The following is a 27,477-nucleotide window of genomic DNA, read 5'->3' on the forward strand; positions in this document are numbered from 1 at the left end:
GCCCTTTAAAAAAAAGGTTGTCATTCGCTGCAAGGTTGGGAAAGTTTTACCTTGCTATCAAATTGTCCAAGTATTTAATCTGAGAGTAACACTTTTTTGAATGTGCTCTGAGAGTCATTCCATCACTCTTCACCCTTACCTCATTATCACGTACCTTGTATGTTCTTTAAAAACAGCAGGATTGTCAGTTAAGGAAAAAGCATATTACATTCACATTCCTTTTATTTCGATAGGTTATAGACATTTAATAAAACACGTACAGACAATAAAATGATGTATATGGCCATTATGCCAGACAAAAAGCATCATATCATAAATTGCAAACAGCATAAAACAACAGCCAATGAAGACAACAGTGTAAAAACAAATCACAAAACTTAGGACAGGATCATTTGAATAAAAGAACAAGCTTATCTACACACCAATGTACACTACAGACATCATAGACACAGTGTGATCCTGAAGAACAGTTTTGCATGAAGAGAAACAATTCATTACAAAACTGGGTTTCACTTTTGACACATAACAAAATATTTATCTCTTGTATCTGACAACTAAACACAGAGTAAATATTCAGTTGCTTGAATTACCTTGTATGTTCTTAAAAAAGAAAAAAAAAGCATGACTGTCAGCAAAGAAAAGGGCATATTACTGTCATATTCCTCTTAATTTCAGTAGGTTAAACAGTCTGAAAACAAATCATGAAACATATGGCAGGATCACATGAATAAAAGGACAAGCTTATCTATACACCAATGTACACTACAGACATCATGGGCACATTATGACACTGACAGAAAGTTCTGCATGAATAGCAACAATTCATTTCAAAAAGGGTTTTACTTTTGACCCAACACACAATTACATCTTGTATCTGACAGCTAAATGCAGAGAAATATTCAGTTGCTAACATTATCTTGTATGTTCTTTAAACGAAGCACGACTGTCAGTTAAGAAAAGAATATATTACTGTCACATTTCTTTTCATTTCTGTAGGTTAATCAGTCTAAAAACAAATCATAAAACTTAGGACAGGGTCATTTGAATAAAAGAACAAGCTTATCTACACACCAATGTACACTACAGACATCATAGAAACAGTGTGATCCTGAAGAATAGTTGTGTGTGAAGAGCGACAATTCATTACAGAACTTGGTTTCACTTTGACACATAACAAAACATTTATCTCTTGTATCTGACAACTAAACACAGAGTAAATATTCAGTTGCTGGAATTACCTTGTATGTTCTGTAAAAAGAAAAAAAAGCATGACTGTCAGCAAAGAAAAGGGCATATTACTGTCATATTCCTCTTAATTTCAGTAGGTTAAACAGTCTGAAAACAAATCATGAAACATATGGCAGGATCACATGAATAATAGAATAAGCTTATCTAAACACCAATTTACACTACAGACATCATGGGCACAGTATGATACTGAAGGAAAGTTTTGCATGAAGAGCAAAAAACTGCTTTTACTTTAGACACAACGCACAATTACATCTTGTATATGACAGCTAAACACAAAGTAAATATTCAGTTGCTAACATTACCTTGTATGATCTTTAAACAAAGCATGACTGTCAGTTAAGAAAAGAATATATTACTGTCACATTTATTTTCATTTCTGTAGATGAAACAGTTTAAAAACAAATCATGAAATGTAGGACAGGATCGGTTTAATAAAAGAGCAAGCTTATCTACACACCAATGTACACTACAGATATCATAAACACAATATGATCCTGACGAAAAGCTATGCATGACGAGCAACAATTCATTATGAAACTGGGTTTTACTTTTAACACACAACAAGTGTATATCTCATATCTGACAGTTAAACACAGGGTAAATATTCAGTTGCTAACACTACCTTGTATGTTCTTAAAAAGGAAAAAAAGGGGAAAAAAAAGAAAGAGCATATTACAGTAGCATTTCTTTTCATTTCAGTATGTAAATGGTCGAAAAACAAATCATCACACTTAAAGACAGGATCACTGAGTAAAAGAATAAGTGTATCTACACACCAATGTACACTACAGACATCATGGACACAGTATGATACTGAAGGAAAGTTTTGCATGAAGAGCAAAAAACTGGTTTACTTTAGACACAATACACAATTACATCTTGTATCTGACAGCTAAATACAGAATAAAGCTTCAGTTGCTGACATTACAACAAGATGGTATAACTATTCTGGTATTCTGACAAATCTGACATTTCCTGATAACATAACGCCAACAGGACTGTTTCGGTTTCCAACTTTTGCTATGGCCCTAGACATTTATGCCCAGCTTACACATAAACTCAGTCTTCTCATGAGTACATCACTTTTCCTTACTATAGTCATAACCATGTTTGCTTTTTCTTTTTTTTTCTTTTTTTTTCTTGTGTTACACAGAAATATCTTCATTTTAATACTGAAACAGGTACAACTGACTACATAAAATTTACATAACACACATAAAATAGAAGAAACTGTTGTATGTTCCCATGTGACAAGCCAAACACATGCACATAGAAGAAAATCACAGAACTCTTGCTTCATATTAAGTTAACTAACATATCAAACACAGATTTTCCCTACTTGCCAGTTAACAGTCTTATAGTAGTAAACAGCAAAAATAACCATTTACTGTAAGCTCTTTGGAAGATCTAAATTAAGGATATACAAATGCACTCCCTGAAATGCAATAAAGAATGTGGTAGCAAAAGTCAATGCTATTACTTAGTGTCAGGACAAGAAAAACTTTCTTTGGAAGAGGGGAAAATAATATCAGTGAAGGCAGGTACAAAAGGTGGCAAACAGGAAAGTTAAAGTGAGGAAAAACTAAGAACAGGACAGAGACGTGTAGTAAAAGCAGAAGACAAACTGAACATCACAAAGAAACTAAGAAAAGGCAGCTAGTTAGGCAGATACACCAGTAGCTTACTCAGAAAACACATGCCTATTAAGTAAGAGTTTTGTTTGATTTCCCACAATTTCTCAGCTTGCTTCTTTCCACATCAACCACACCACCTCCACTGTTTTTTCCATTATCCATCCAAATCAACAAGAAATACATTTCTTAGTTACAGATCTTCATAGTCAGAATTTGTTTTCTGATGCCGAAGATGAAGATAGCACGAACAATTACCTTCTGTGTGTCTTATAACATTTCTTTAATAAATTCTTAGCTGGAATTTCAATTTTTATGTCTATTAGTACATCGGGAAAAATTATCAGAATTAGCCTCAGAACATTATGCTGTAAATTATACATGCAAATTCCTCCAAACAAATCTTTGGAAAAGTAGGCTTCAGCAGCTTTGTACTAAGTATATCAAATTATTTTGATCGATCTTCATGTCCACCCATGTGTCAACTGAATGCTAACTACGAACAGGAAAGAGGCATCAAATAAAAACAGAATACAAACTGAACATAACTAAGAAATTAAGAGAAAGCAGCAAGTTATGCAGAGACAGGTTGATTTGCAATTTTCTTGGAGAACACATGACCATTAAACAAATGATTTTGTTTGTTTATCTGCCACATTCCTCAGCTTATTTTTTTATATTTCTAGCCCTCCCCCCACACCCATTCCACCCCCCCCCCCCCCACATCTAAAAAAAAACCTTTTCTTAATTAAAGACCTCTATATTCAGAGCTTGCTCTATGATGCTGATGAGCTTAAAACCAGTTATTACTTTCAGTGTGTCACAATTTTTTGTATTCTACCTAAACTTACATTTTCAAACTTTTGTCTACTGGCATACCAGGAAAAATTATCAGAATTAAGCATATAACATTTGCTAGTAACTTAGACATGTTAATTCCTTCAGAATAAACATCTGACATACCAGTCTTCTACAGGTTTTGATAAATCTTCATGTGCATCCATGTGTTTACCAAATCTCAGAAAATTTCTCTTTCTTGGACTACATAGTACAAAAGAACAAAGTGTTTAACATTGTCTGAAATATCCATTTGGTATCAGTGTGGGTCCCCTCATCCATATGACAGTGTGGCTGTGCATCTCAAGTAGCCCATAACTCTTGGTGGGCTTGAAAGACTTACAATCAGGAGAAACATCTAGACATATTCTGGGCTGAATCATGGAAACTGAACAGAAGCAACATGTTTCCCATACCTTGTAATAGTTGGAATGTAAATCAACATTAATAAATTTCAACATGCAAAATCACATTTCAAATTATGGTGAATATTGTTCAACCACAAAGAAATGATAACTTTGTAAATATGTAACACAAAATTTGTACCGTAACACATAAAATAAAATTTGTACCATGTTGTAGTGCAGGTACTAAATACCTTCACTAATGTGTTATCTAATAAATTCCTTGCTGTTGCACTTTTCACTGTAATCAGTTTTACACAATACTTAACACATACAGTGAATAGTCCATCTTTAATACTGTAACAGGTAAAATAAGATTATAAATTATGATATCACAAATAGGAAACAAAATATTGCAGAGAAACTACATTTCAGTAACATAGATATGACACATTAGGCACAGATGCCATCACGACACGCGCGCACACCCAAACACACACACACACACACACACACACACACACACACACACACACACACACACACAGACACAGACAGAATGAAACACACATCTGTTAACTGATTTCTTCACATGTAGAACTCATCACAATCCCAGATTACTGGATTAGTTGTTGTGGATGTCTCTCTCAAGGTCTGTTATGAATGGGCGACCTGAAAGAAATGCAAGTACTTTGTTCAAATTTGCATTATTCAAATACAAAGCACACTAAGTCCATGATACCGTACACTAACTGTAACAGCATCACACCAGCTTTCATAGGCTAGTGAAATATTATTATGAATACATTAAAATACTCTGGTTCTCATGCAATCCTGTACATTTGCACTACTTGTATGATTTGAATTTTATCTTCCTTTGCTATGGATTAACTAAACATGACATTAGGCTGCCCACTGAGATGACAATTTAGTAACGTTTTGCAACACTAAATGAAACTGATGATGGTAAAGCTTGCAAAGTCATAGCATAACTGTAGTGTCCTGCAGCCAGCAGGAAAGAACTAACAGTCAATTTGAACACAACTTACTACAAGCCCACAACTCTTGTGGTGGCAGTCCAGTTAAGGAAACAAGACAATGGAAAAAAATACTGACCAAAATCTACTCTACAAAATACAACGTGCTACTACAATGATACAGAGAATGAATACTATGCTAGGGCCAGCATAAGTACTGGTTGGAGCTGTTCCTAGCAGTTGGTAAACACTGCCGGTCTAAGCGTGCTTATAGAGCCAGGTCGGCGGAGTGCTACACGAGTCATAGGAGTTCCGATAGGGGGAACATTGTCACATGTTGTCTGGCGAAGTAGTTCTGTATTTATTTGGAAAGTCTGTTATTGTTTCTGTCCGCTGGCAATGCTTCTCTCTCGGCTCTGCAGAACCTCTAACTAATAAGGGGCCACTAAGACAACAACCATAGCTTTAATGATGAAATACAACTTCATTTTTTGACCAAGAAGGCAATTTTATGAAAGTTATTCATACATGAGATCACATCAAGCTTCTATCTTCTGAAGGAAATTAGACTCAGGGAAATATTATTTAGTATGAAATAAAAGATTTTTTCTGTAAAAAACACAAAATACCTTGTAAGACCACAATTCCAATTTACCATATATTTGGCTGCAGCAAATGTGTGTGATCAGAAGAATACACATGCCATGTTCACATTAAAACTGTCAATAACGAAAGCCATGGACCTCAAAATATTTATCAACCACATTCATACTTTCCTACCTTATAGCCAATCACAGTATTTAAGATATAGTGATGACTAACCAACTTCCATAACTAACTAGACTTGGCTGAGACAGTCACGTTTTACCTGTTACTTCTCAAATTCCTGTATATTCTCCCCTTCCTACAACCCATTCCCCATAAATAATTAAATTTTCTTTGGTCCCAATCTTCTATCTCATTTTGCACTGCCTTTTTACTATAATGGGAGAGGTGCTGTACTCATTAACAATAAAATATTCTTCCACTGAAGAAATTCTGGCAGTCTGTAACAACCCTCAAATATTTTTCATTATAGAATTACTTCTTGGTACATTCATAAATTCAACACTTTTTTGTTTAATATCAGATACGGTGATTTCCTTCATTGCGCAGTTATTTGGCACACTGATACTTTCACAAGGGAACCTTAAGTGTCTTCTATTACTATATCATGAACTGCTCAACATGAGAAGCTTCATTCCATCAAGCCAGGTTTCACGAATTGAATGAATGTTTCCCCATTAGCATAAAAAATAAAATACAACCAGATTATGATTCTTTACAATTTATTTCACACCTGATATCCATACAGAAAGAAAGCCTTGCAATTCTCAGTTTTCCTACTGCGATCTGTTAATGCCATTTATGCAAATGCAGGAAGTTTCCATAATTTTAACCCAGCAGATTGAGATTATACCCAAAATTTAACTGTTTCAAAACATTAAAATACATGGGAAAGTGTTCACTATTACACCAAACGCTAATGTAAGTTGCTGCCAGTGACTTTTTTCCTAACAGCACAGGAATAAGGTAACAATTTTATCATCATTTTACTGCCAATGATCTCTGAACGGCATGTTTCTGAACAATGAACCATCATACAAAACTGTTGTACAACTGAACCTTCCTGCAACTCTATTATTTTTATTACTTATAATATTTTGTGTGCCACTACGTTGTCCTTGAAAAATTTATGGATATCCCAAGGCCAATATGATTGGTTATTAGAAATACTATGCAATTATTGTTTGGGGGGGAGGGAGGGAGGGAGGGGGAGAGGGAGGGGGAGGGGGGGAGAGAGGGAGAGAGGGGGGGGAGAGAGAGAGAGAGAGAGAGAGAGAGAGAGAGAGAGAGTGAGAGAGAGAGTGAGAGAGAGAGTGAGAGAGAGAGAGAGAGAGAGAGAGAGAGAGAGAGAGAGAGAGAGAGAGAGAGCAAGAGTGTATGTGGGGGGAGGGTTATGCACGTGTGCACGTCATCGTCACAAATTGATAAAATCTTTTTCCAGAATAAACTTACAATGGACGATGTACTTTCCAAACTGGTGCAGCAGCAGAATTTTTATTTCAACATTAAAATGCTAATGACTGTCAATGTCCACCTTTTATTCTGTATGTTTTCATCAGGATTGGCGAGACAGGAAAAGGCGTTATCATAATTCTACCTCTCATCATTAGTGAGAAAACCATTTATCCAAAAATGTCCTGTGATGTTACGTTACGTTACATTAAAGATGGTAACAAGATCTCCTTGATATTTTGTAGACAGTATATGAATTTTTAAGGACTAATTGAACTAAATGTGACTTGTTTCAGACAGCGTACATCCAAATTTGGGATAGTCATCATTCAATATTTTAGCTCCTGCCAAATGATTGAAGCATCCTTACATTATATTAAAGGTGGTAACAAGATCCTTGCAAGGTCAGGCAACTGTAGCGACTGTGTGTGTGTGTGTGTGTGTGTGTGTGTGTGTGTGTGTGTGTGTGTGTGTGTGGGGGGGGGGGGGGGGGGGGATATTTGAGGAAGACCTTACTGGCCCAAAGTTTTAGTCGTGACAGTCTTTCTGTTGTGCCTATCTGCGACACAGCATCTCCACCATATGGTGAGTGGCAACTTTCCTGTTCATAATATTGTTACATTCCATCCTGGATTTTCTATTGTTTGTATGAACTGAAAAGAAGAGCAAGTTTGACCGTGTCTAGGACAAGCGTTCTTGTGTAAAAATCGTTCACTGTACCTGCACAATCAGAGTAGTTTTTAAGGTGCTTCACAATCTGTTCACCATCACACTTTCACAACTGAACTTTTCTCCTGGCCATGGTTTTTTAAGTAGTCATAATCTGTCTGAATTCAGAAAGTAGTCTGTTGGTGTGCTCCATTCTCTTGTTAATACTTTGCCTAAATTCAAACTATTTCTTTGTACTCGTTATGGGAGTGCTCACAGTTCCAGCAGTAAGGCACATCATCTAGACGAGGTTCTTTTCACAGGAGGCTGTTGCCCATCCAGCCGGTGATGAATATTGCTCTGGATTTTGTGAACTTCAACTGCTTTTTCCCCTTTTATTGCAGTAGGAGTCCCTTTTGCACCTGTAGTAAGTGCTTATTACCCTTTGCTATATGAAGGACCTGGCCCTGCAGACAAGCAACCCCAAATTTGACTATGAGGTTGTGAAGTCGCCCAGTGTCAAGGTAGCATTGCCGCCCCACTGTGCTATAAACTGTCAAACTCCCGTGTAAAGGGGTGAAGCTAACCACTACACAACCAGCAGGAGGAAAGGACAGGAGTAACCTGGTGTAGACCTTAAATATCCAGTGATGACATAATATGACTCACTTGAAGTGGCATCTTCGTCATTTGCATACACACAATGTCACCAGTTCGGTGTGGCACATACTTCATCAAAGTAATAGAGTATAACAATAATTAAATGTAAAGTACTGGTTCTTATTCTCCTTCAGAAATTAACTAGTTGGAGGTACCCAGCACTGCCCATGCCATTGATAGCATATGAGATTAAGTGGTAGCTTGAGTAAAAGGATAAACTTTAAATTATACAAGGTAAAAAAATTATTGAAAACTTAAGTAAAAAAAATTTATTGAAAACATATTCTAACTATTTACAAAACTTTTTAAAGTATAAGAGGTAAAAACTTTTATGCAGAACGTATTCTAACAACTTACAATATTTGTTTATAAACAACATTTTTAATTTTGTTGCCTGGGGCATATATGTACAAATTTTTCAAATTTCTTACTTGAGAGCAAGCTACATGTAGTTGACAGTGGGAGAAGCAGGAGTCTTTAAGGTTGATGCCTTAATTTTAAAATAATTGGTTAATTTCATAGGAAATTGCAGTCTTTTAAATGGAAATGACAGTTTAGTGGAGATCAGTGGTATCCTGAGGAAAACAGTGTGTGTCCTCTGTACTTTCCTTCATAAGTTTTGCTTCGATGATGTTATTTTCGACAGCTGTTTTACGATCATACTTGTTCCATTACATAGCTTTAGTGAGTTGAGATTTCCGAGTAGTTTGATCAGGGATCCAATTTTAAGACAAAGGCAGTGCAATGGCATTCCTGGTACCCGCAAAGAGCTCAGAAATTCCGTAGGGAAGTTCACACTTACTTCAGAGATTACCATTGTTTCAATCCATTTGGATATTCTCTCTTTAGAAGTTCACTCCATCCAGACACACTTGAAATTTTACATACCAGGAATTATTCTTCAGCTGTATTCAATAACAGTTTTAGGGCGGAATGGGCAGTTCTTCATCCTTCCATACGCATGGCTACAGTGCTGGATGATGAAGTGCAATGTGGTGTTTAGCACATGTTTCCGCCAGCAATAGATTTATAAGAAATGATTTCCCAGTGCCGCTTGGTGCGTCCAAGTGAATAATTCCACCAGGACTGTTGTCAATCTGGTCCATGATGATTGTAAATTTCCTCTTGATTGTCAATGACGAGTGGTGTGCTGTGAACAATGTATTGACATAGTTTGATGATGATTTAGCTTTTTCCTTTATAATTTCAAAGTTTAGCACACTGATAGCATCTTTTGTGGTGCTTGCATCCCAAGTTTTACCACGGTCTGGTTGTTTCTCTCTAAACAATTATCTTCCACACGAATGAGTGTGTCATTTAAGATGTCTTCACTGAATTTAACGGTCATTACAGAATGAGTTTTTCCATATTTGGTACAGTATGTCATCACTCATACCCTCGTTGAAGGGGTCCCATAGCTGTTTTCGAGTCGATAGGTTACGTGTTAGAATTATGGTGAATAAGTCTCATTTGTTCAGCTGAGGCTGCAGTTGCGGCTTCTTGCAGTATTAATTACCAGTGGTTGTCGTTTTCCGGTAGTACTAAGTGTTTGCATGCTTCTCTGTACATCCGACATAAGTAACCGTCAACAGTCTATAGATCTGTGAAACTTGGTGGGCCCATATTTAATTTAGCAACATCCGGAGATATAAACATTCAGCATTGCTCAAATGTACGGTGTATACTCTACCTAGTACACCCATTTTCAAGATTCCTTTATCATCATCTACAGGAATTCACTGTTTTCGTCAATGGAAGATTTATCTTGGGTACCACCTATAATGTGTAGGGATATCGAGATATAGCAATGTTTTCACGAATGAATCGGTTTGGCACACTTGCTAAAAAGCTGTTAATGTGTTCTGAGATGGTTCACTTGCAATTTTTCTAGCGGTGTCTTGTGAATAAACTCTGTCCATTCTCCAAACGTATTGCTACATGTTGCGCAGTTGGTTTGCATTCATGAACAGGAAATCTGCCACACTGCTTTGTTACTGTTGATGTATCTTCCCATTAGGTACACAAGGACCCCTGTATCACTGTCTTTGGCTACTTGAAATACGTCATATCACTGCCTTTGTTCACATACTTAGACATATTTGATGGATTTCAATGACTTTCAGTAGTCTACATTTGTGTGTGTTCAGAACATTTTGAAAATTTGTGTATGATATGGTACTACCCACTGATTATTTCCAGTTCATCACTGCCTTTTCATATTTTTGGCATGAAGACACACTGAGTGATCATCATCTGTCTTTGGAATTGCCATCAACTCCAGCTTGTAAGCTGTGCACGTAAAGTTTTGGGTATTTTTCTTTTTGTACATTTTACATCACTCATACATGGCGAATTGGCGTTTAATGGCCCATGAATCACATTTTTCGCTACTATGTCATACAGTTCCAGTTCTTCTTGTGGATTTTGAAATCCAGTTTGGATGATTTTGTCAATATCTATGGGATGAATTCTGTCATATAGCCGTATGAGATTATGTGAATGAGGCAGCCTTAGTTTTTGTCATTCGACTATGTATGTCCAGCATCTAACAGTTCCAAAAATGTATTTTGTGATGACTTCAATAAATCTCACTTGTTTTCATTGGAAATCTCAGAATATTATGTCGTGCCAATGCATGGGGGCTTGCCTGTATTTTAGTTGTTCTTCGAATTTTGGCCACACCGAGTAGCATGTGAATGTTATGAAGAGGTCAGGTCATTTATATTTTTTTAAATGTATGTCATGGCATCTTGAGTATATTCGTGCATGTGTCTCAGACTTCCTACATGTGACAAGGGTATGATTACCATTGTTCTAATGGCATCAATGTTTTTGTCATTTATGATTGTATCTCTAAGGTGAATGTATTCTTCATATGTATTTCTTCTGACTCAGTCATACGTAAATCATCTGTCCCGCTTCTATTTTTCATACATATCTACTGCAAATTGTTGGAATAAACTAAGAGTTGAGAATGTGACTATGTTTCACTGTTTCTGATCATTAAGTGGTAAGCATAGAATTCCCTGGAAATGACTTGTTTCTAGGTCTGTTTCAAGTTGGATTTGTTTCAAACTAAAATGATATCCGTCCTCTCAATGCAGAAATATTTATCGATATTAGAGGGCATCAATACAAACCGTGTGTGTCTGCAATGCACTTTAGTCCTTCCCTTCTTTGTTGTACAATTAACGAAAAATGTCTATGCTGTAATGACTTCCATCCCAACTCGTGTATCATATCTGCCACACTCTCTCCCCTATAACGTGATAATACAAAACGAGCTGCCCTTTTTTGCACCCTTTCGATGTCCTCCGTCAATCCCACCTGGTAAGGATCCCACAACGCGCAGCAATATTCTAACAGAGGACGAACGAGTGTTAGTGTAAGCTGTCTCTTTAGTGGACTTGTTGCATCTTCTAAGTGTCCTGCCAATGAAACGCAACCTTTGGCTCGCCTTCCCGACAATATTATCTATGTGGTCCTTCCAACTGAAGTTGTCCGTAATTTTAACATCCAGGTACTTAGTTGAATTGACAGCCTTGAGAATTGTACTATTTATCGAGTAATCAAATTCCAATGGATTTCTTTTGGAACTCATGTGGATCATTTCACACTTTTCGTTATTTAGCGCCAACTGCCACCTGACACACCATACAGCAATCTTTTCTAAATCGCTTTGCAACTGATATTGGTCTTCGGATGACCTTACTAGACGGTAAATTACAGCATCATCTGCGAACAATCTAAGAGAACTGCTCAGATTGTCACCCAGGTCATTTATATAGATCAGGAGCAGCAGAGGTCCCAGGACGCTTCCCTGGGGAACACCTGATATCACTTCAGTTTTACTTGATGATTTGCCGTCTATTACTACGAACTGCGACCTTCCTGACAGGAAATCACGAATCCAGTCGCACAACTGAGACGATACCCCATAGCTCCGCAGCTTGATTAGAAGTCGCTTGGAGGAACGGTGTCAAAAGCTTTCCGGAAATCTAGAAATACGGAATCAACTTGAGATCCCCTGTCGATAGCGGCCATTACTTCGTGCGAATAAAGAGCTAGCTGCGTTGCACAAGAGCGATGTTTTCTGAAGCCATGCTGATTACGTGTCAATAGATCGTTCCCTTCGAGGTGATTCATAATGTTTGAATACAGTATATGCTCCAAAACCCTACTGCAAACCGACGTCAATGATATAGGTCTGTAGTTTAAATGGATTACTCCTACTACCCTTCTTGAACACTGGTGCGACCTGCGCAATTTTCCAATCTGTAGGTACAGATCTATCGGTGAACTAGAGGTTGTATATGATTGCTAAGTAGGGAGCTATAGTATCAGCGTAATCTGAAAGGAACCTAATCGGTATACAATCTGGACCTGAAGACTTGCCCGTATCAAGAGATTTGAGTTGCTTCGCAACCCCTAAGGTATCTACTTCTAAGAAACTCATGCTAGCAGATGTTCGTGTTTCAAATTCTGGAATATTCCATTCGTCTTCCCTGGTGAAGGAATTTCGGAAAACTGCGTTCAATAACTCCGCTTTAGCAGCACAGTCGTCAGTAACAGTACCATCGGCACTGCGCAGCGAAGGTATTGACTGCGTCTTGCCGCTTGTGTACTTTACATACGACCAGAATTTCTTCGGATTTTCTACCAAATTTCGGGACAATGTTTCGTTGTGGAACCTATTAAAGGCATCTCGCATCGAAGTACGTGCCAAATTTCGTGCATCTGTAAATTTTAGCCCATCTTCAGGATTTCGCATTCTTCTGAACTTCGCATGCTTTTTCCGTTGCCTCTGCAACAGCGTTCGGACCTTTTTTGTGTACCACCGGGGATCCGTTCTATCTCTTACCAATTTATGAGGTATGAATATGTCAATTGCTGTTGCTACTATATCTTTGAATTTGAGCCACATCTCGTCTACATTCGCATAGTCAGTTCGGAAGGAATGGAAATTGTCTTTTAGGAAGGCTTCTAGTGGCACTTTATCCGCTTTTTTAAATAAAATTATTTTGCGTTTGTTTCTGATGGATTTGGAAGAAATGGTATTGAGCCTAGCTACAACGACCTTGTGATCACTAATCCCTGTATTAGTCATGATGCTCTCTATCAGCTCTGGATTGTTTGTGGCTAAGAGGTCAAGTGTGTTTTCGCAACCATTTACAATTCGCGTGGGTTCGTGGACTAACTGCTCGAAATAATTTTCGGAGAAAGCATTTAGGACAGTCTCGGAAGATGTTTTCTGCCTACCACCGGTTTTGAACAAGTATTTTTGCCAACATACCGAGGGTAGGTTGAAGTCCCCACCAACTATAACCGTATGAGTGGGGTATTTATCTGTTACGAGACTCAAACTTTCTCTGAACTGCTTTTACATTTTAAAAAAAAGTTTTGATTCTGGAGTTTGCCCGGTCATGTAATGTAAAAATTCCTGCGGATGTGCGTCAAGTGGTGGTAATCCAATTTTTCAATTCATGCAACAGAATCCTGGTGAACATCTACTGAATTTTTTTCATGTTGCAAAATTGGCAGATGTTATCCATTCTTCCAATTACTATGTGCTGTGTAGGTTGTAGTGGAATGTTTCATCTGTTAGCTTCCACTGTTTACTTGTCCTCACACATACTTCTTGTAGTGTGATTTTCATGGCTGGCTTGAGTTTACAGGCTTTTACTATAAGATTGTGTCACAATTTTTGATTCTTCAATCTATTCATTTTGTTATTCTTCGGTTTCTCTGCTTATCACAGTGCTCATTATCATTCGTTGGTAACCTAAATTTGCCTTCATCACTGATAATAAACTGACATTCAAACCCACAAAGGGTCTTGCCTCATATACACCCACAAAAGGGTGGCCCTACCAATGGAGAATTCCATAACATACCAAAAAGGCTTTGAATGGTCCACAATGTTCCAGAACTTTCCACAACATTTGAGTGTGTTCTAAAATGTTCCTGAACATTCTGGAATCTTTCTAAATGTTCCAGACTATTGCTGAACATTTCAGATCATTGTGGAACATTACAGGACATTCTGAAATGTTGTGGCATGTTCTCGAATACTCTCAAGTGTATACCTTGAAGGTATATTGCTAGTGTTTCTTCAGTTGATGGACAATTAGAATATCTAAGTTCTTGCTTGTGATTCAAAATTAGGTACAATTCTTCATTTCCTCCCTACTGCTGATTCATAGTGTGGGTACTATAATTTAGAAATCAATGCACACCTGAAGGCACATTTTGGCAGCCAAAGAGGCAAATAATTCAGTGGCTGTGGCCAGCAATACCCAATGGAGCACACCATAGGGTCACTGCAATAGTTTCTTTGGCCACCAACATGTGCCCATGGACACACCATTCTGTGGTGTTCGTCCTACATGTAAATAAAAAATATAGATGCTCCATTTGCATGTAAAGTTCGAATAACTCAACCATTATTTACATCCCGACAGATGTTTACCACACGTTTCACATTGTCCGAAACACTTTCATTTACTGAATTCATCAGCATGTCAGTTTCATTTATTCCTTTATTTATCTGCCTTGTCACTGCACACACCTCGTCACATGTTCTAGAAAGCTGTACAATTGTTGCTTGCATCCCCTTCTGCTTCAAAGCTTACTTTAAAGCTGTCAAAGGGAGTAGGGTATTATCTATTACATCCAATTATTTGTTCTCACTAAAAACATCAAGCAACTCTCAACTTTTCAATTGCTGTAGTCATATAATATCTGTTTCCATGGCATTCCATCATACCCAGCAAACTACATTTTTGCATGGTTCAGAATTAAATATTGGTTTAAATTATGTTTTATGCATCCATGGAAGGTATCAATTTTATTGTACTCCATGAATAATTGCACATTTCATATGTAAAGGTGTCCTTTCTGCATACTTTAAGTGTAATCTATATGTGCTGTAACATGAAGTGCCAAATTTCACTGCTTGGTACAAAATATAGTCTAGAAAATTTTGGAATAATGCCATAGTCCTTGTACCATAATAAAAAGCTGAAGAACTATATAATCTCACTCTCAAAAGTCAGAATGTGAACACACACACTCCTGGTGCCTTGAAAAGTAAGTTTGGAAAAAAAAAATTCCATTTTTGTAATGATGTGCTTGTGCTAATTTCTCTGCAAATGGTGTTAGCACTTAGTGGTGTCTTTCAGCAGCCAACATGGTTTGACATGCCCTACTACTATAGTGCATCTTCATATTTTGTGGAGTGCATCTACATCATACTCGGCAAGCCACTTAATAGTGTGTGGCGGAGGGAACTTTCAGTAACACTATCTGATCTCTCCAACCCTGTTCCACTCGCGAATAGTACAAGGGAAGAATGATTGTCAGTAAGCCCCTGTATTGGCTCTAATTTCTTGAATTTTCTCCTTGTGGTCAATACACAAGATGTATGTGGGGGAAGTAATATGTTGTCCGACTCCTCCTGAAAAGTGCTGTCCCAAAATTTCAATAGTAAATCTCTCCTTGGTGTACGAAAGCTCTCTTGTAATTTTGGCCAGTGGAGTTTTCTTAGCATCTTCGTAATGCTCTCTTACCAGTTAAACAATCCTGCGATGAAACATGCCTCTCTTCATTGGATCTTCTTCATATTGTTTATGAGTCTTATCTGATGTGAATCCCAGATAGATGAACAATACTCAGGAATCGGGTGAACAAGCGCCTTCTTTCGTAGACGAGTTACATTTTCTTAAGATTCATCCAATGAATCTGAGTCTGGTGTCTGCTTTTCCCACTATCTGTTTCATGTAGTTATTCCACTGAAGGTCACTCTGGATAGTTATGCCTAAATATTTTACCGCAGACACTGTTGCCAGCTGTTTGTCATCAATAGTGTAGCTGTACAGTAGTGGGTTTCTTTTCCTATGTAAGCACAATATGTTACATTTATTTACGTTCGGGGTGCCAGAGCCTGCACCATTCATCAATTCACTACAGGTCATTCTGAAAATTCTTACTATCTTCTGGTGTTGCTACTTTGGTATAGGCAACTGCATCATGTGTGAATGGCCTTAAAGAGCATCCAACACTTTCTACTATATCAATTATTTATACTGTAAACAGCAACAGTCCTATCACACTTCCCTGTGGTACTCCGGATATTACCTTCACATGTGTCGATTTAGTTCTGTTAAGAGCGACATGTTGAGTAATGAATGATCCCTTATGATTTGGGCATACAGCTGCAGAACTCCCATTTATATACAACTGATATTTTGCCACAGTACTCATGTCTTTAATTTTAAACAGAAGAGCCATGTCACTGTATTCACAGCCACAGAATACACAAGAGCCAGTGTTGATGTTTGGCAACAACTGAGGCACTGATATCCCAGCACGGATAGTGTGTAACACGAGATTCAGTTCATGCAACGCTTTCTGCAGCCACATGCTCAAAACATCTGATTAATCAACATGCCAAGAAAATATGAAGGTGCACATCAAGTACCTCTTCAGGGAGGAGATGGTTCTGTGTGTTTACATTCGAGCACTTGAGAATAATATTACTGAGTTATTTAGCTTTTTATTATCGTGCAAGGACTATGGCATTATTCCAAAATTTGCGAGGCTAGTACATTTTATATCATCAACCAGGTTGAATTAAATATTAGGAAATGCTGGTGTTGCTGTTGTTTTAGAGGATATTTGCATTACCTATTGAAAACTTATCAATTTTGTCTGCAGCTGAAAGACAACTTGTGGAACTGAGTACATGGTATGACATGGTCTACATCTGATTAGGTTCACGAGGTGGCCTCAGCCAGACAGTGAAATTTATTCTGTGTGTTCACGGCAAAAGAATATTCTGCATCCTCTATCATAAATATGATGGGCAGTGATCTAGGTGACACTTCAGTGATGGTTCTAGGTGAAGGAGAGTTAGACAGTGGTTCTGCCAGCTGATTAAGTTAATGCTGCTGATTCAATGTCTCACAATAGCTTTCACTGATAACATGTACAGTTTACAGTGTGATGGCTCAGGAATAGGAATAGGTGGTTAGTGTTTAACGTCCCATCGACAACGAGGTCATCAGAGACGGAGCGCAAGCTCGGGTTAGGGAAGGAAATCGGCCGTGCCCTTTCAAAGGAACCATCCCGGCATTTGCCTGAAACGATTTAGAGAAATCACGGAAAACCTAAATCAGGATGGCCGGAGACGGGATTGAACCGTCGTCCTCCCGAATGCGAGTCCAGTGTGCTAACCACTGCGCCACCTCGCTCGGTCGTGATGGCTCATATCAGAGGACTGGAGAAAGCCCACTAATCAGTTGGTAAGAAAGATTGCTTTGCTTCTGATTCTCTCTGGAGATTGTGATAAGATTGAAACCAAGATATGCTGTTCCTCCGAGGTTGTACTACATCCGAAAATCCATACGAAAAATGATGATATGCAACCAATAGTGAGTAACATTAGCTCCCAAAATTACAACATTGCCAAGTACTTAGTCTTATTATTAAGAATTCGGGTGGGGGAAATGTGTTCAACACATACGAAAATATTCAATCTTTACTGGCAAACTTACACAATTCAGACTGAACACTTCTGGCCTGAGATGCCATGGTCCATACATAATACTCTCCCCTGACATTTCGACTTCGACTGCGTAAGGCATCCTCTGAGGACAAATGGCGAACTGCAACGAGGGCGCAAGTGAGTGCCGTATATACAAGCCATCCAGAGGGCGCCGCTGTTAATCGCGTGATGTCGGCTGTGCTATGATCTCTGATATTGCCAACTTTCTCAATTGAAATTAATCGACTGTCATGCTGTTGCTGCAATGTTGACATCCATATCTTATCCAGCTTAATGCTTTCATCTTTCCTATTAAAATTATTGAAGTGTTTGGCAATCTCAATGGCCTCTGTACATTCACGCATAATAATGCGACATCTTTGCTATGATCTCACTGAACTTTAGTTCATGACCACCTTCCTGAAACACATGTTCCACTACAGGTGAATTATCAATATGTCTGAGGTGGCAGTTCCTTTTATGTTCACCCACATGGGTGTTGACGCTTCTTTTTGTTGTGCCTATATAGATCTTTCCACAACTGCACGGAATTTTATAGACACCTGGTGTAGCTAGAGGATGTTGTTTATCTTTTTGCGGATCTTAAACATTCTTTTATTTTCGTGGTGGGTCTGAAAACAGTTTGCACATCGTACTTGCTTAAAACTGTTCCAATGTGATCAGTGACCTTACTGATGAATGGTAAGAACACTTTCCCCTTGGGTTGGTGTCGATCCTCGTACGTCCTGGTTGTCCGTCTAGGGCGTGGTACATGATCTATCTCTCTGTTGGAATACCCATTCTTCTTGAAGGTCACTCTAAGGTGTTCAATCTCATCATCTAAGTGAGCTGGTTCACATATTTTGTGCGACCTGTCTATTGATGTTTTAATCGCCCCTCTTATGTCTTAAGATTGCCAAACTCTGCAATAATTTTAATAGAAAAGGTGAAAGCATTAAGCTGGATAAGATATGGATGCCAACATTGCAGCAACAGTGTGACAATCAATTTGAATTGAGAAATTTGGCAGTATCAGATCATAGCACAGCCGACATCACGTGATTAACAGTGGTGCCCTCTGGATGGCTTATATACACGGCGTTAACTCGCGCTCTTGTTGCAGTTCACCAATTCTCCTCAGAGAATGCCTTCCACAGTTTAAGGTGAATGTCATCCTGGGTGTCCAATTTGTTGTTGGATGGAGGGAGATTGGGGTTTAACACCCCATCAACAACGAGGTCATTTTAGATGGATCACAAGCTCTGATTGTTTCAAGGATGAGAAAGGAAATCAGTTGTGTGGAGAACCATCCGAGCATTTGCCTGGAGTGATTCAGAGAAACCATACCAAATCTGACTCAGGATGGCCAGATACAGATTTGAACAGTCATCCTCACAAATGCAAGTCCAGTATACTAACCACTGTGATGCTTCACTCAGTTTGTCTACACAGGGCTTCCAAGAGAAAACAGCTGAAATCTACTAGTTTAAAACCCACAGTATTTTGGAGATATGTTGAGACTTTTGAAGTGATGGCCCCATGGTGACAACGAATTACAGGAACTCTCATTAAAACACCCACATTAAATACATAGGAATATTCAATTTACAACAAATATTAACAACAAAGGCTGCCTTCCATTCTTACATGTTTTGATGCATCAAAAAGATGATTGCACCTTGGGGCACACAGTTAATAGCAAGCTGAGGTATACAGACTTTTTTACATGCAAATAGCAACCACCATGCTTCACAGACAGTTCTCTATCTACATCTATACTTTGCAGGCCACCTTATGGTGTGTGGCAGAAGGTACTACGCATACCACTGTCACTCCCACTTTCCTGTTCCAGTCACTACAGTCTGCAAAAAGAATGACAGTTGGTAAGCTTTAACTCTTTAATTTTACATTCATTGTTTTTTCGAAATATACATGAGAGGAAGCAAAATATTGACTGACTGTTCAAGGAAGACACACTCTTGAAATTTTAACAAGAAACTAGAATGTGACGCAGAACACCTTTCATGCAGTGTCTGCCACTGGAGTTGGCTGAGCATCACTGTGACTTTTAACTCTTACTAAACGAACCTGTATTGAAATGTGCTGCTCTTTTGATCTTCTCTATTCCCTCTCTAAACCTTATCTGGTACATATCCCAGACTGATGAAAAATATTCAAGTATTGGTCTCTCCAGGGTTTGTTATCTATTTTATTTCCGGGTGACCTACATTTCACTTAGTCTGGCAATTGCCTTACCTGTGATTAATTTTATGTGGTCATTCTACTTTTAGTCACTCCATATGCATACTCCCAGATATTTAATATAAGTGACTGCTCTCAGTGATTGTTCTGCAATCACATGATCATACGATAATGTGTCTTTCTGCTTATTTATGCACAATATGTTACATTTCTTAATGTTGCCAATCCTGCACCAAGTGTCAATCCTCTGTCTGTATGTCGCTGTGGTTTTCTAGCCTCATGCAATTTCCGATATTCCCTATATCATTTATGTATATTTTGAAAAGTAATGATACAACACTCCCTTTGGGTACGCCCGAAGTTACTTTTATGTCTGAAGATTTCTCTCTGATGAGAATGGCGTGTTCAGTTTACTGGGAACTCTTGAATCCAGTCCCAAAGCTGATCCGATACTGCGCATTTCCAGGAATCAAGGAACACAGCATTAACATGGGCACCAGTATCTGCTGCTTTCTGTGTCTTGTGGGTGAACCGAGCAAGCTGGATTTCATAGAATTATAGTTATCAGAACCCATGTTGATTAGTACACATGTGGTTTTCAATTTCCATCAGTGTCATAATACAAATGCACAAAACACGTTTCAGAAGCCTACAACAGACCTACGTCAAAGATACAGGCCTATAGTTTTGTGGATCGGTTCAATGATAAACCTTGGAAAGAGGAATGGGCAGCACTTTTTCCCGATCATAGAAATGTTTCATTCCTTCAGTGACCTACATTCCACTGCTGGTAGAATAGGAGCAAGTTCTCTTGCATCCTCTATATAGAACAGTTTTTGAATTCCAATATGCCTGGTGACTTTTCCTCTGTTGAGCAATTTCAGCTGCTTTTCCATCCCTCCATTTCAAAGCCATTATCGTCACACTGTCTGGACAACTGGGTTCCACTTGTTTACTGGTTTAAGATCAAAATTTCTTACAATTTTCTATCAAGGGAGGAAGGGAGATTTGGGTTTAACAACCCATCAACAACGGGGTCACTGGAGACAGAACACAAGCTTGGACTAATTTTAAGGATGGGGAAGGAAATTGGGCATGCCATTTTAAAGGAACCATCATGGTTTTTGCCTGGAGCAGGTTAGGAAAATCACAGAAGATGTAATTCTGGATGGTCAGTTGGTAGATAGAATTTTACTTTCAAAGTTTTTGAACATTTCATGCATGTTTCTTCTTGCAATACGCTCAGCCTTGTCCAAACTTCTTTTCCTTTTCTTTTTATGGGGTTCTGGCTATATTTAAATTTGCAGTGAAGCTATCTTTGCGTTCGTAGGAACTTTCTAACATGGCTATCAAATTATGGCATGTCTTTCCAATCTCGCACAACTCCACTCTATCCATACCTATCTACGGTGTATTGTGAAATACTCTTGAAATTTGTCAATTAATACTCAGCAATTTTGGTCCTGGATACGAATTTTTCATGTTTATTGCTCTAATAATTTAAAATCTGTTTTTCTCACTCATGCTAAACAAAACTATTTTCCTATTCTTCACATTCAAATTTACAGCTCTAATCAATGATGCTGTAATGGCATTATGAGCAGTGATTCCCTGTTCTACGCCGAGTTGTCAAGTTCAGATCTGTTGCTGACCACATCTAATACATTGCTTCGTGAGTTTGTTCCATGATTAGCTGCTCAGCAGAGTTTTCAGATAGCGCATTCAGACAACTTCACATGGTTCCCTTTCCCTCCTACTTGCCTTATTCACTCCCAGTCTATAGTTGGTAAGTTGAAATTTCCACCTAATACTGGAACATGAACAGGAAATTTATGTTAAATCTTGAAGTTTTCTGTCAAGCATTCTGTCACTTCTGCTACTTAGGCAGGGTGTCTAGAAAAAGCTTCAGATTGCCATTTTTAAAACTCCTGTAACACTTACCTTCACACAAATTACCTTGCATTGAAAATCTGTACTAACGTCAGCAGATATAAATCTTATTTTTCGACAGCTATAAGCATGTCTCCACCACCACTGTATCATTGTGATAAGCATTCCAAATGGAATTTAGAATTTCACTGTTATTAATGACTGGCTTCAGCCAGCTTTCTGTCTCTAGTACTATGTGGGCATTATTAGCAATTATAAGCGAGGCTAGTTCTAGGAACTTTCCATAGATGGCATAGGGAATGTAGTGTTGCTTAAGACAGCAGTACTCAGGATGAGCTTTCACACTTTAAAAAGTTTTTGAAGCAAATGGGTACTCTTTAACAGCAAATAGGCAAGGCAGGCTCACATATCAAGGAAGATAAAGTAGATACATATGGCTTTCCTACCACATGTGGGATGTCTGCCATAAAAAAGTGGTTGGGTCCTCACCAAGTTCAAAGTTAAATTTATCTTTATCCCTTCACTGAAGATAGAGGCACTTTTGTGCTCCATTAAGAATGGCTTATGCTCCACACAGCTGCCATTTACAAGACCCCCATAAGTATGTCCCTCCATACAATGGGCAAACATACATACAGTGCACGAGAGAAGTGTGGAGGAGGAGGAAGAAGAAGAAGAAGAAGAAGAAGAAGTAGTAGTAGTAGTACTGGCAGCTGTGAAAAATCTCTCTCTCTCTCTCTCTCTCTCTCTCTCTCTCTCTCTCTCTCTCTCTCTCTCTCTCTCCCCCCCCCCCCCTCCCAAAACTGAACCTTTAGATGTGGTGTGTAGCAGCTAAAGATTTTAACACTGTTCCCTCTTTTGCAAAAACATTTGCAGATAATGTTTATAACAGCTTCATCTAATTGGGATTAGAATGAAAAATTCTGCTCCCCACTGGCTTCTTTCTCATTCTGTTTCTTCTTTTACCATAGAATTGAAATATTTTCTTGGTCTTTAACATATAATTTGCTTTGTAATTATATCTCTCATCTCTCCAGCGTAGTAATTTTTGTACATAAAGTGACAGGAAAAAGAATCACAACACCAAAAATATAATTATTGCAGAATAATGAAATTCGGAAATTCATTTGTCCACGTCACATATCTAAATGATAAACATTGCAATATCACAGGTTAATGTAAGTGTGAAATAACCCATTGCAAATGTGAAATGCTGGTACATTAGTAACTGGTGTAACCATCAGAATGCTGAATGCAAGCAAGCTGGTGTGCCAGATGTCAGTTTGTGGGATGGAGTTCTATGGCTGTTGCAATTGGTCGGTCAATACAGGGATTGTTAATGCTGTTTGTGGATGACACAGGAGTAGTTGTCCCACGATGTCCCATATGTGTTCGACTGGAGACAGATCTGGTGATCAAATGGGCTAAGGCAACACGTCGACACACTGTACAGCACATTGGGTTACAACAGCAGTATGTGGGTGAGTATTATCCTATTGGAAAATGTGCCCAGGAATGCTGTTTGGGAACAGCTGCTTACCTGGTTGAATCACCGGAATGATGTACAAATCTTCAGTGTGTGTGAAATAACCATGAGAGTGCTCCTGCTGTCATATGAAATTGCACCCCAGATCTAAATTCCAGGTATAGTTCCAGTGTATCTAGCCCCCTCTTTGTGTTGAGACTTTTTTTTTCATCGGTGTATTTGACTTTACACAAAATACCACCCATCAACAAGGATCATTTGCAGCCAGGAATTCCTAAAGGTGGCCTCTCTCGCACAAAATGGTTGTGTACCCATGTGTTGACACTTGAAGTACTGAATTATATTAGAGGCATAAAGTCTCACTGCAAGACTAGTGTAACTGGGTGTTATGTATTTAAGTGAAGTCAATGAATTAAATGCCAGCATAACAGATGTAGAATGGAAAGATTGACTGTTTGTATGCCTCTATGTGAGCTGCTTTTTTACCTAATTTTATCCATACACTCAGTACATTATAGATTCATAGCGCTTGCCCTCAAAGTGAGTTCATGAAGTTTTTGTAAGCAGCTTCTCAGGAGATGTACCACCACTTTCTTCAATCATACGTGGGTGACACACACTTTTTAAGCACTAAAGCACACCTGTTTCATGTGCAGTCTCTTTGGTACATAAACAATAATAACCAAGCTATGAACTGTCTCTTACCATTTGCTTTACTTATAACTTGCCTAGGTGGTTATTCCATTTCATATCTGTACAAAATTGTTACTCCCAAGGCTTTAATGACATGGCTGACAGTAGATGTGATTCATTAATCATGAAATTAAATGTTACCATATTTTTACATTTCATTAAGTGCACAACTTAGCATTTATCTACATTAACAGAATGTTGCAAAACTTAGCATTTATCTACATTAACAGAATGTTGCCTTTGTTAAAGGCTGACATTTCATCAACATCTGTATGGTAACATGCTACCTGCTACCTGTCAAGAAATTTTTGATCCAATTGCAAACCTGGTTGGATATCCTATAGGAATATATTCTCTTTAAGAGAGATTTATGCAGTACTGAATCAATAGCTTTTTAAAATTCTAAAAAAGGAAAAAAAATCAACTGATTTCCTCTACTCATGACACTGAAGATAGTGTGTGAAGAGCGTTAACTGAATTCGCACGATTAATGTTTTTTGGACTGACTATTTTTCTTGAGCATGTAATAATATTTTGCTACGATAGTCTGTGAAGGCTTCAGATAGTGCCCTTCTGGAAGTTAAGAGCATTTTAATCACCAACGGCTCAAGTGCAAAATATTGTTATCATTAGTACCTATTATACAGTAGCTAGTGTTTCTAAAACTTCCTTATATTGACTGTGCACCAAGTGCGATCTCCTCCTCCTCCTCCTCCTCCTCCACCACCACCACCACCACCACCACCACCACCACCACCACCACCACCACCACCACCACTTCTGATATGTATGTGTGTTTGGAGAGCATGGTCAACTACATATTGGATGTTGAGCCTAGTTCTTTTACTTGTTCACTACCTGAATCAACTAAGTAACTCCTGTCCAAGACATGAGATAACCTTGTATTATTCATTTTAGTGACCATGTTACACCTATCTGCTTACTTTTCTCACCCTTGTACCTCTTCACCCAGTGTTGCTATAACTACATGTTCACTGTTCTCAGTCTTTAGATGAGCATCCTCAAAGAGGTCCAGTCTTTCTGTGTCAATAAGTCAACTACATTTCCAACATGGGTAGGATGCCTGTACTTCCAAGATGAATACAGTGCCAAACTATTTGTTTCATGAAATTAACAGATACAACTTTTGTAACTGTCTAACTGTTTTGCAGAAAGTTTTCTCTCGTCATCTTCTTTTTAAGTACTTCTAACTCAGTCATGGAGAGATTAAAATTTCCTCTACCTAGCAACTAAAGCATGTTCCAGAAACACAAACTAGAGTAGAGATTTTCTGTAGGTGACTGATAAAATGCTCCAACTATAATTATGGAATCTGTGACTGTTTGTGTCCACACCATTTTGCAAGAAGATTCTTTATATTATGATTTCTTACACTAAGTGATCAGTGGAATTCAGGAAAGTAGTTAACACAGTCAGTCATCAGGTAGAGCTACTGAAGAGGACTTCAGCAGTAGAAGCACAGAGATGAGTGACAGAACAGTCCATCAAGAGGTCATTACATTTCAGGTTTCAAATATTCCGCTATGGCACTCATCACAAGAACAAATGTCACACATGTCAAAGGGGTACTAACAATGACATCACAGGGTGACAGACCACCAGAAAAGAGTTTTATGGAGTAATGAGTCTGATGTGCATGTTCACATGCACATTTGTGGACTGGATGCCTGGTAAATGGTATTTTACCCGAGTGTGTTGTGTCAATTTGAGTACAGTTTGTGCAATGGCTCAGATTTGTTTTTTCTAGTTTGGGCTGAGACCATCACATCTGGCCATTGGGAAAGTGAACACCGGTATTCACATGCGCATATTAAACAGCATGCTTCCCACACTAACAACAATTCAGAAGCTGACCTTTTCAATATCAGCACAATAGTACTACTAGCCACAAGCAAGGATAACTGCATTTTGGTTTGCTTGCTGATGATGCTGTGACATACAGAAAGTCATCATCATTGAGTAACTTTAGGAGGATACAAGATGACTTAGACAAAATTTATAGTTGGTGTGATAAATGGCATCTCACTCTAACTGTAAATGTTCTAGTACAGCATTAGTAGTGTGCAGCTTGACACAGTCACCTTGATTTAAGATCTACACAAAATGTTTCAAAGCAATAGTAAATGGAATGGAAAGAGCATGTAAGGATTGTAGGAAGGTAAAGGAAGGCAAATGGTCTATTCGGTTTATTGGGAGAGTTTTAGGAGAGAGTAGTTCATGTGTAAATGAAACTGCATATAGGGCACTAGAGCAACCCATTGTTGAGTACTGTTTGAGTGTTTGGAATCCGTATCAGGTTGCATTCAAGGAAGATGTCGAATCAATAAAGATGCGGGCGCGCACACACACAACTACCGAAAATGACCAACATTAGAACTTATCAACAGCAAGTATTTATTATCAACAGTGATCAAGTAGCATTAACGCTGTCCCTCTGTCGTTTGACCATTGAGAGAGAGTAGGATTCCAAGTAGAATTTAAGCAAAAAAAACCTCTCTATTTATAAGAACACTCATTAATTTCACCTCAACTGCTTCCTTAATAACACTGTCCAAATAGCTGGAAGTGAACATCAGAATCTCTGTGTTGTTATATTCCATAGAATGATGAGTGCCAAGACAATGTTCTGCAATAACAGACTTGCTTGGCTGTTGTAAGCCAATACAACAGTTCTCCATGGTCCTGATGGGCTGAGCAGCGTATGACATACAACGACTGCAAGCGATACGGTAGACACCCACCTTAAGCAACCCACAATCATCCTTAAAGGATCCTACAAGAGCTCTAAACAGATGGTCGAAAAACACACTTAACAATTTTTCGCAGAGTATGACCAATACTGCTGGAAATACTACCTGTGTAAGGCAAACAGTCCATAGATTTAGGTGTCACCTCACTGTTTTAATCATTCACCTGGTTCATCATTGGTCAATAGTGCAAAAAACAACTCCTCCAGACTAACACATCAAGGAAGTGAAGGCACTTGCCTTTTCCATCATGACATGAAAATTTCTGTGAATTGAACAGACAGATCGAACTTTGATGGCTGTAATGGGGGGCACTTTGTCACATGTTACTGCCAATCTCTTTTTGGGACATTACAAGGAACACCCCCTGTAGTCAGCAACACTTTAACCTGTGTGCTTTTTTAGACATTTAGACAATACTTCTGTTCTTTAGTCTCAAGAAAATGAGAATTTAAATAGCTTCTTAGAACACCTGAATTGAAGTGTAT

General features: G+C 38.3%; 1 protein-coding gene across 1 annotated transcript in view; it reads right to left on the reverse strand.

The window, feature by feature from the left end:
* Nucleotides 1-204: 204 nt before the first annotated feature.
* Nucleotides 205-27,477, reverse strand: part of LOC126297975 (uncharacterized) — a 63,002-nt gene continuing 35,729 nt past the window's right edge. The window contains exon 3 of the mRNA XM_049989288.1: nucleotides 205-4,735. Within this exon, the coding sequence (XP_049845245.1) occupies nucleotides 4,689-4,735 (47 nt within the window). The 3' untranslated portion in view covers nucleotides 205-4,688. The remainder of the gene's footprint in view (nucleotides 4,736-27,477) is intronic.

This window comes from Schistocerca gregaria, chromosome X, assembly GCF_023897955.1.
Source record: "Schistocerca gregaria isolate iqSchGreg1 chromosome X, iqSchGreg1.2, whole genome shotgun sequence".
Taxonomy (NCBI): domain Eukaryota; kingdom Metazoa; phylum Arthropoda; class Insecta; order Orthoptera; family Acrididae; genus Schistocerca; species Schistocerca gregaria.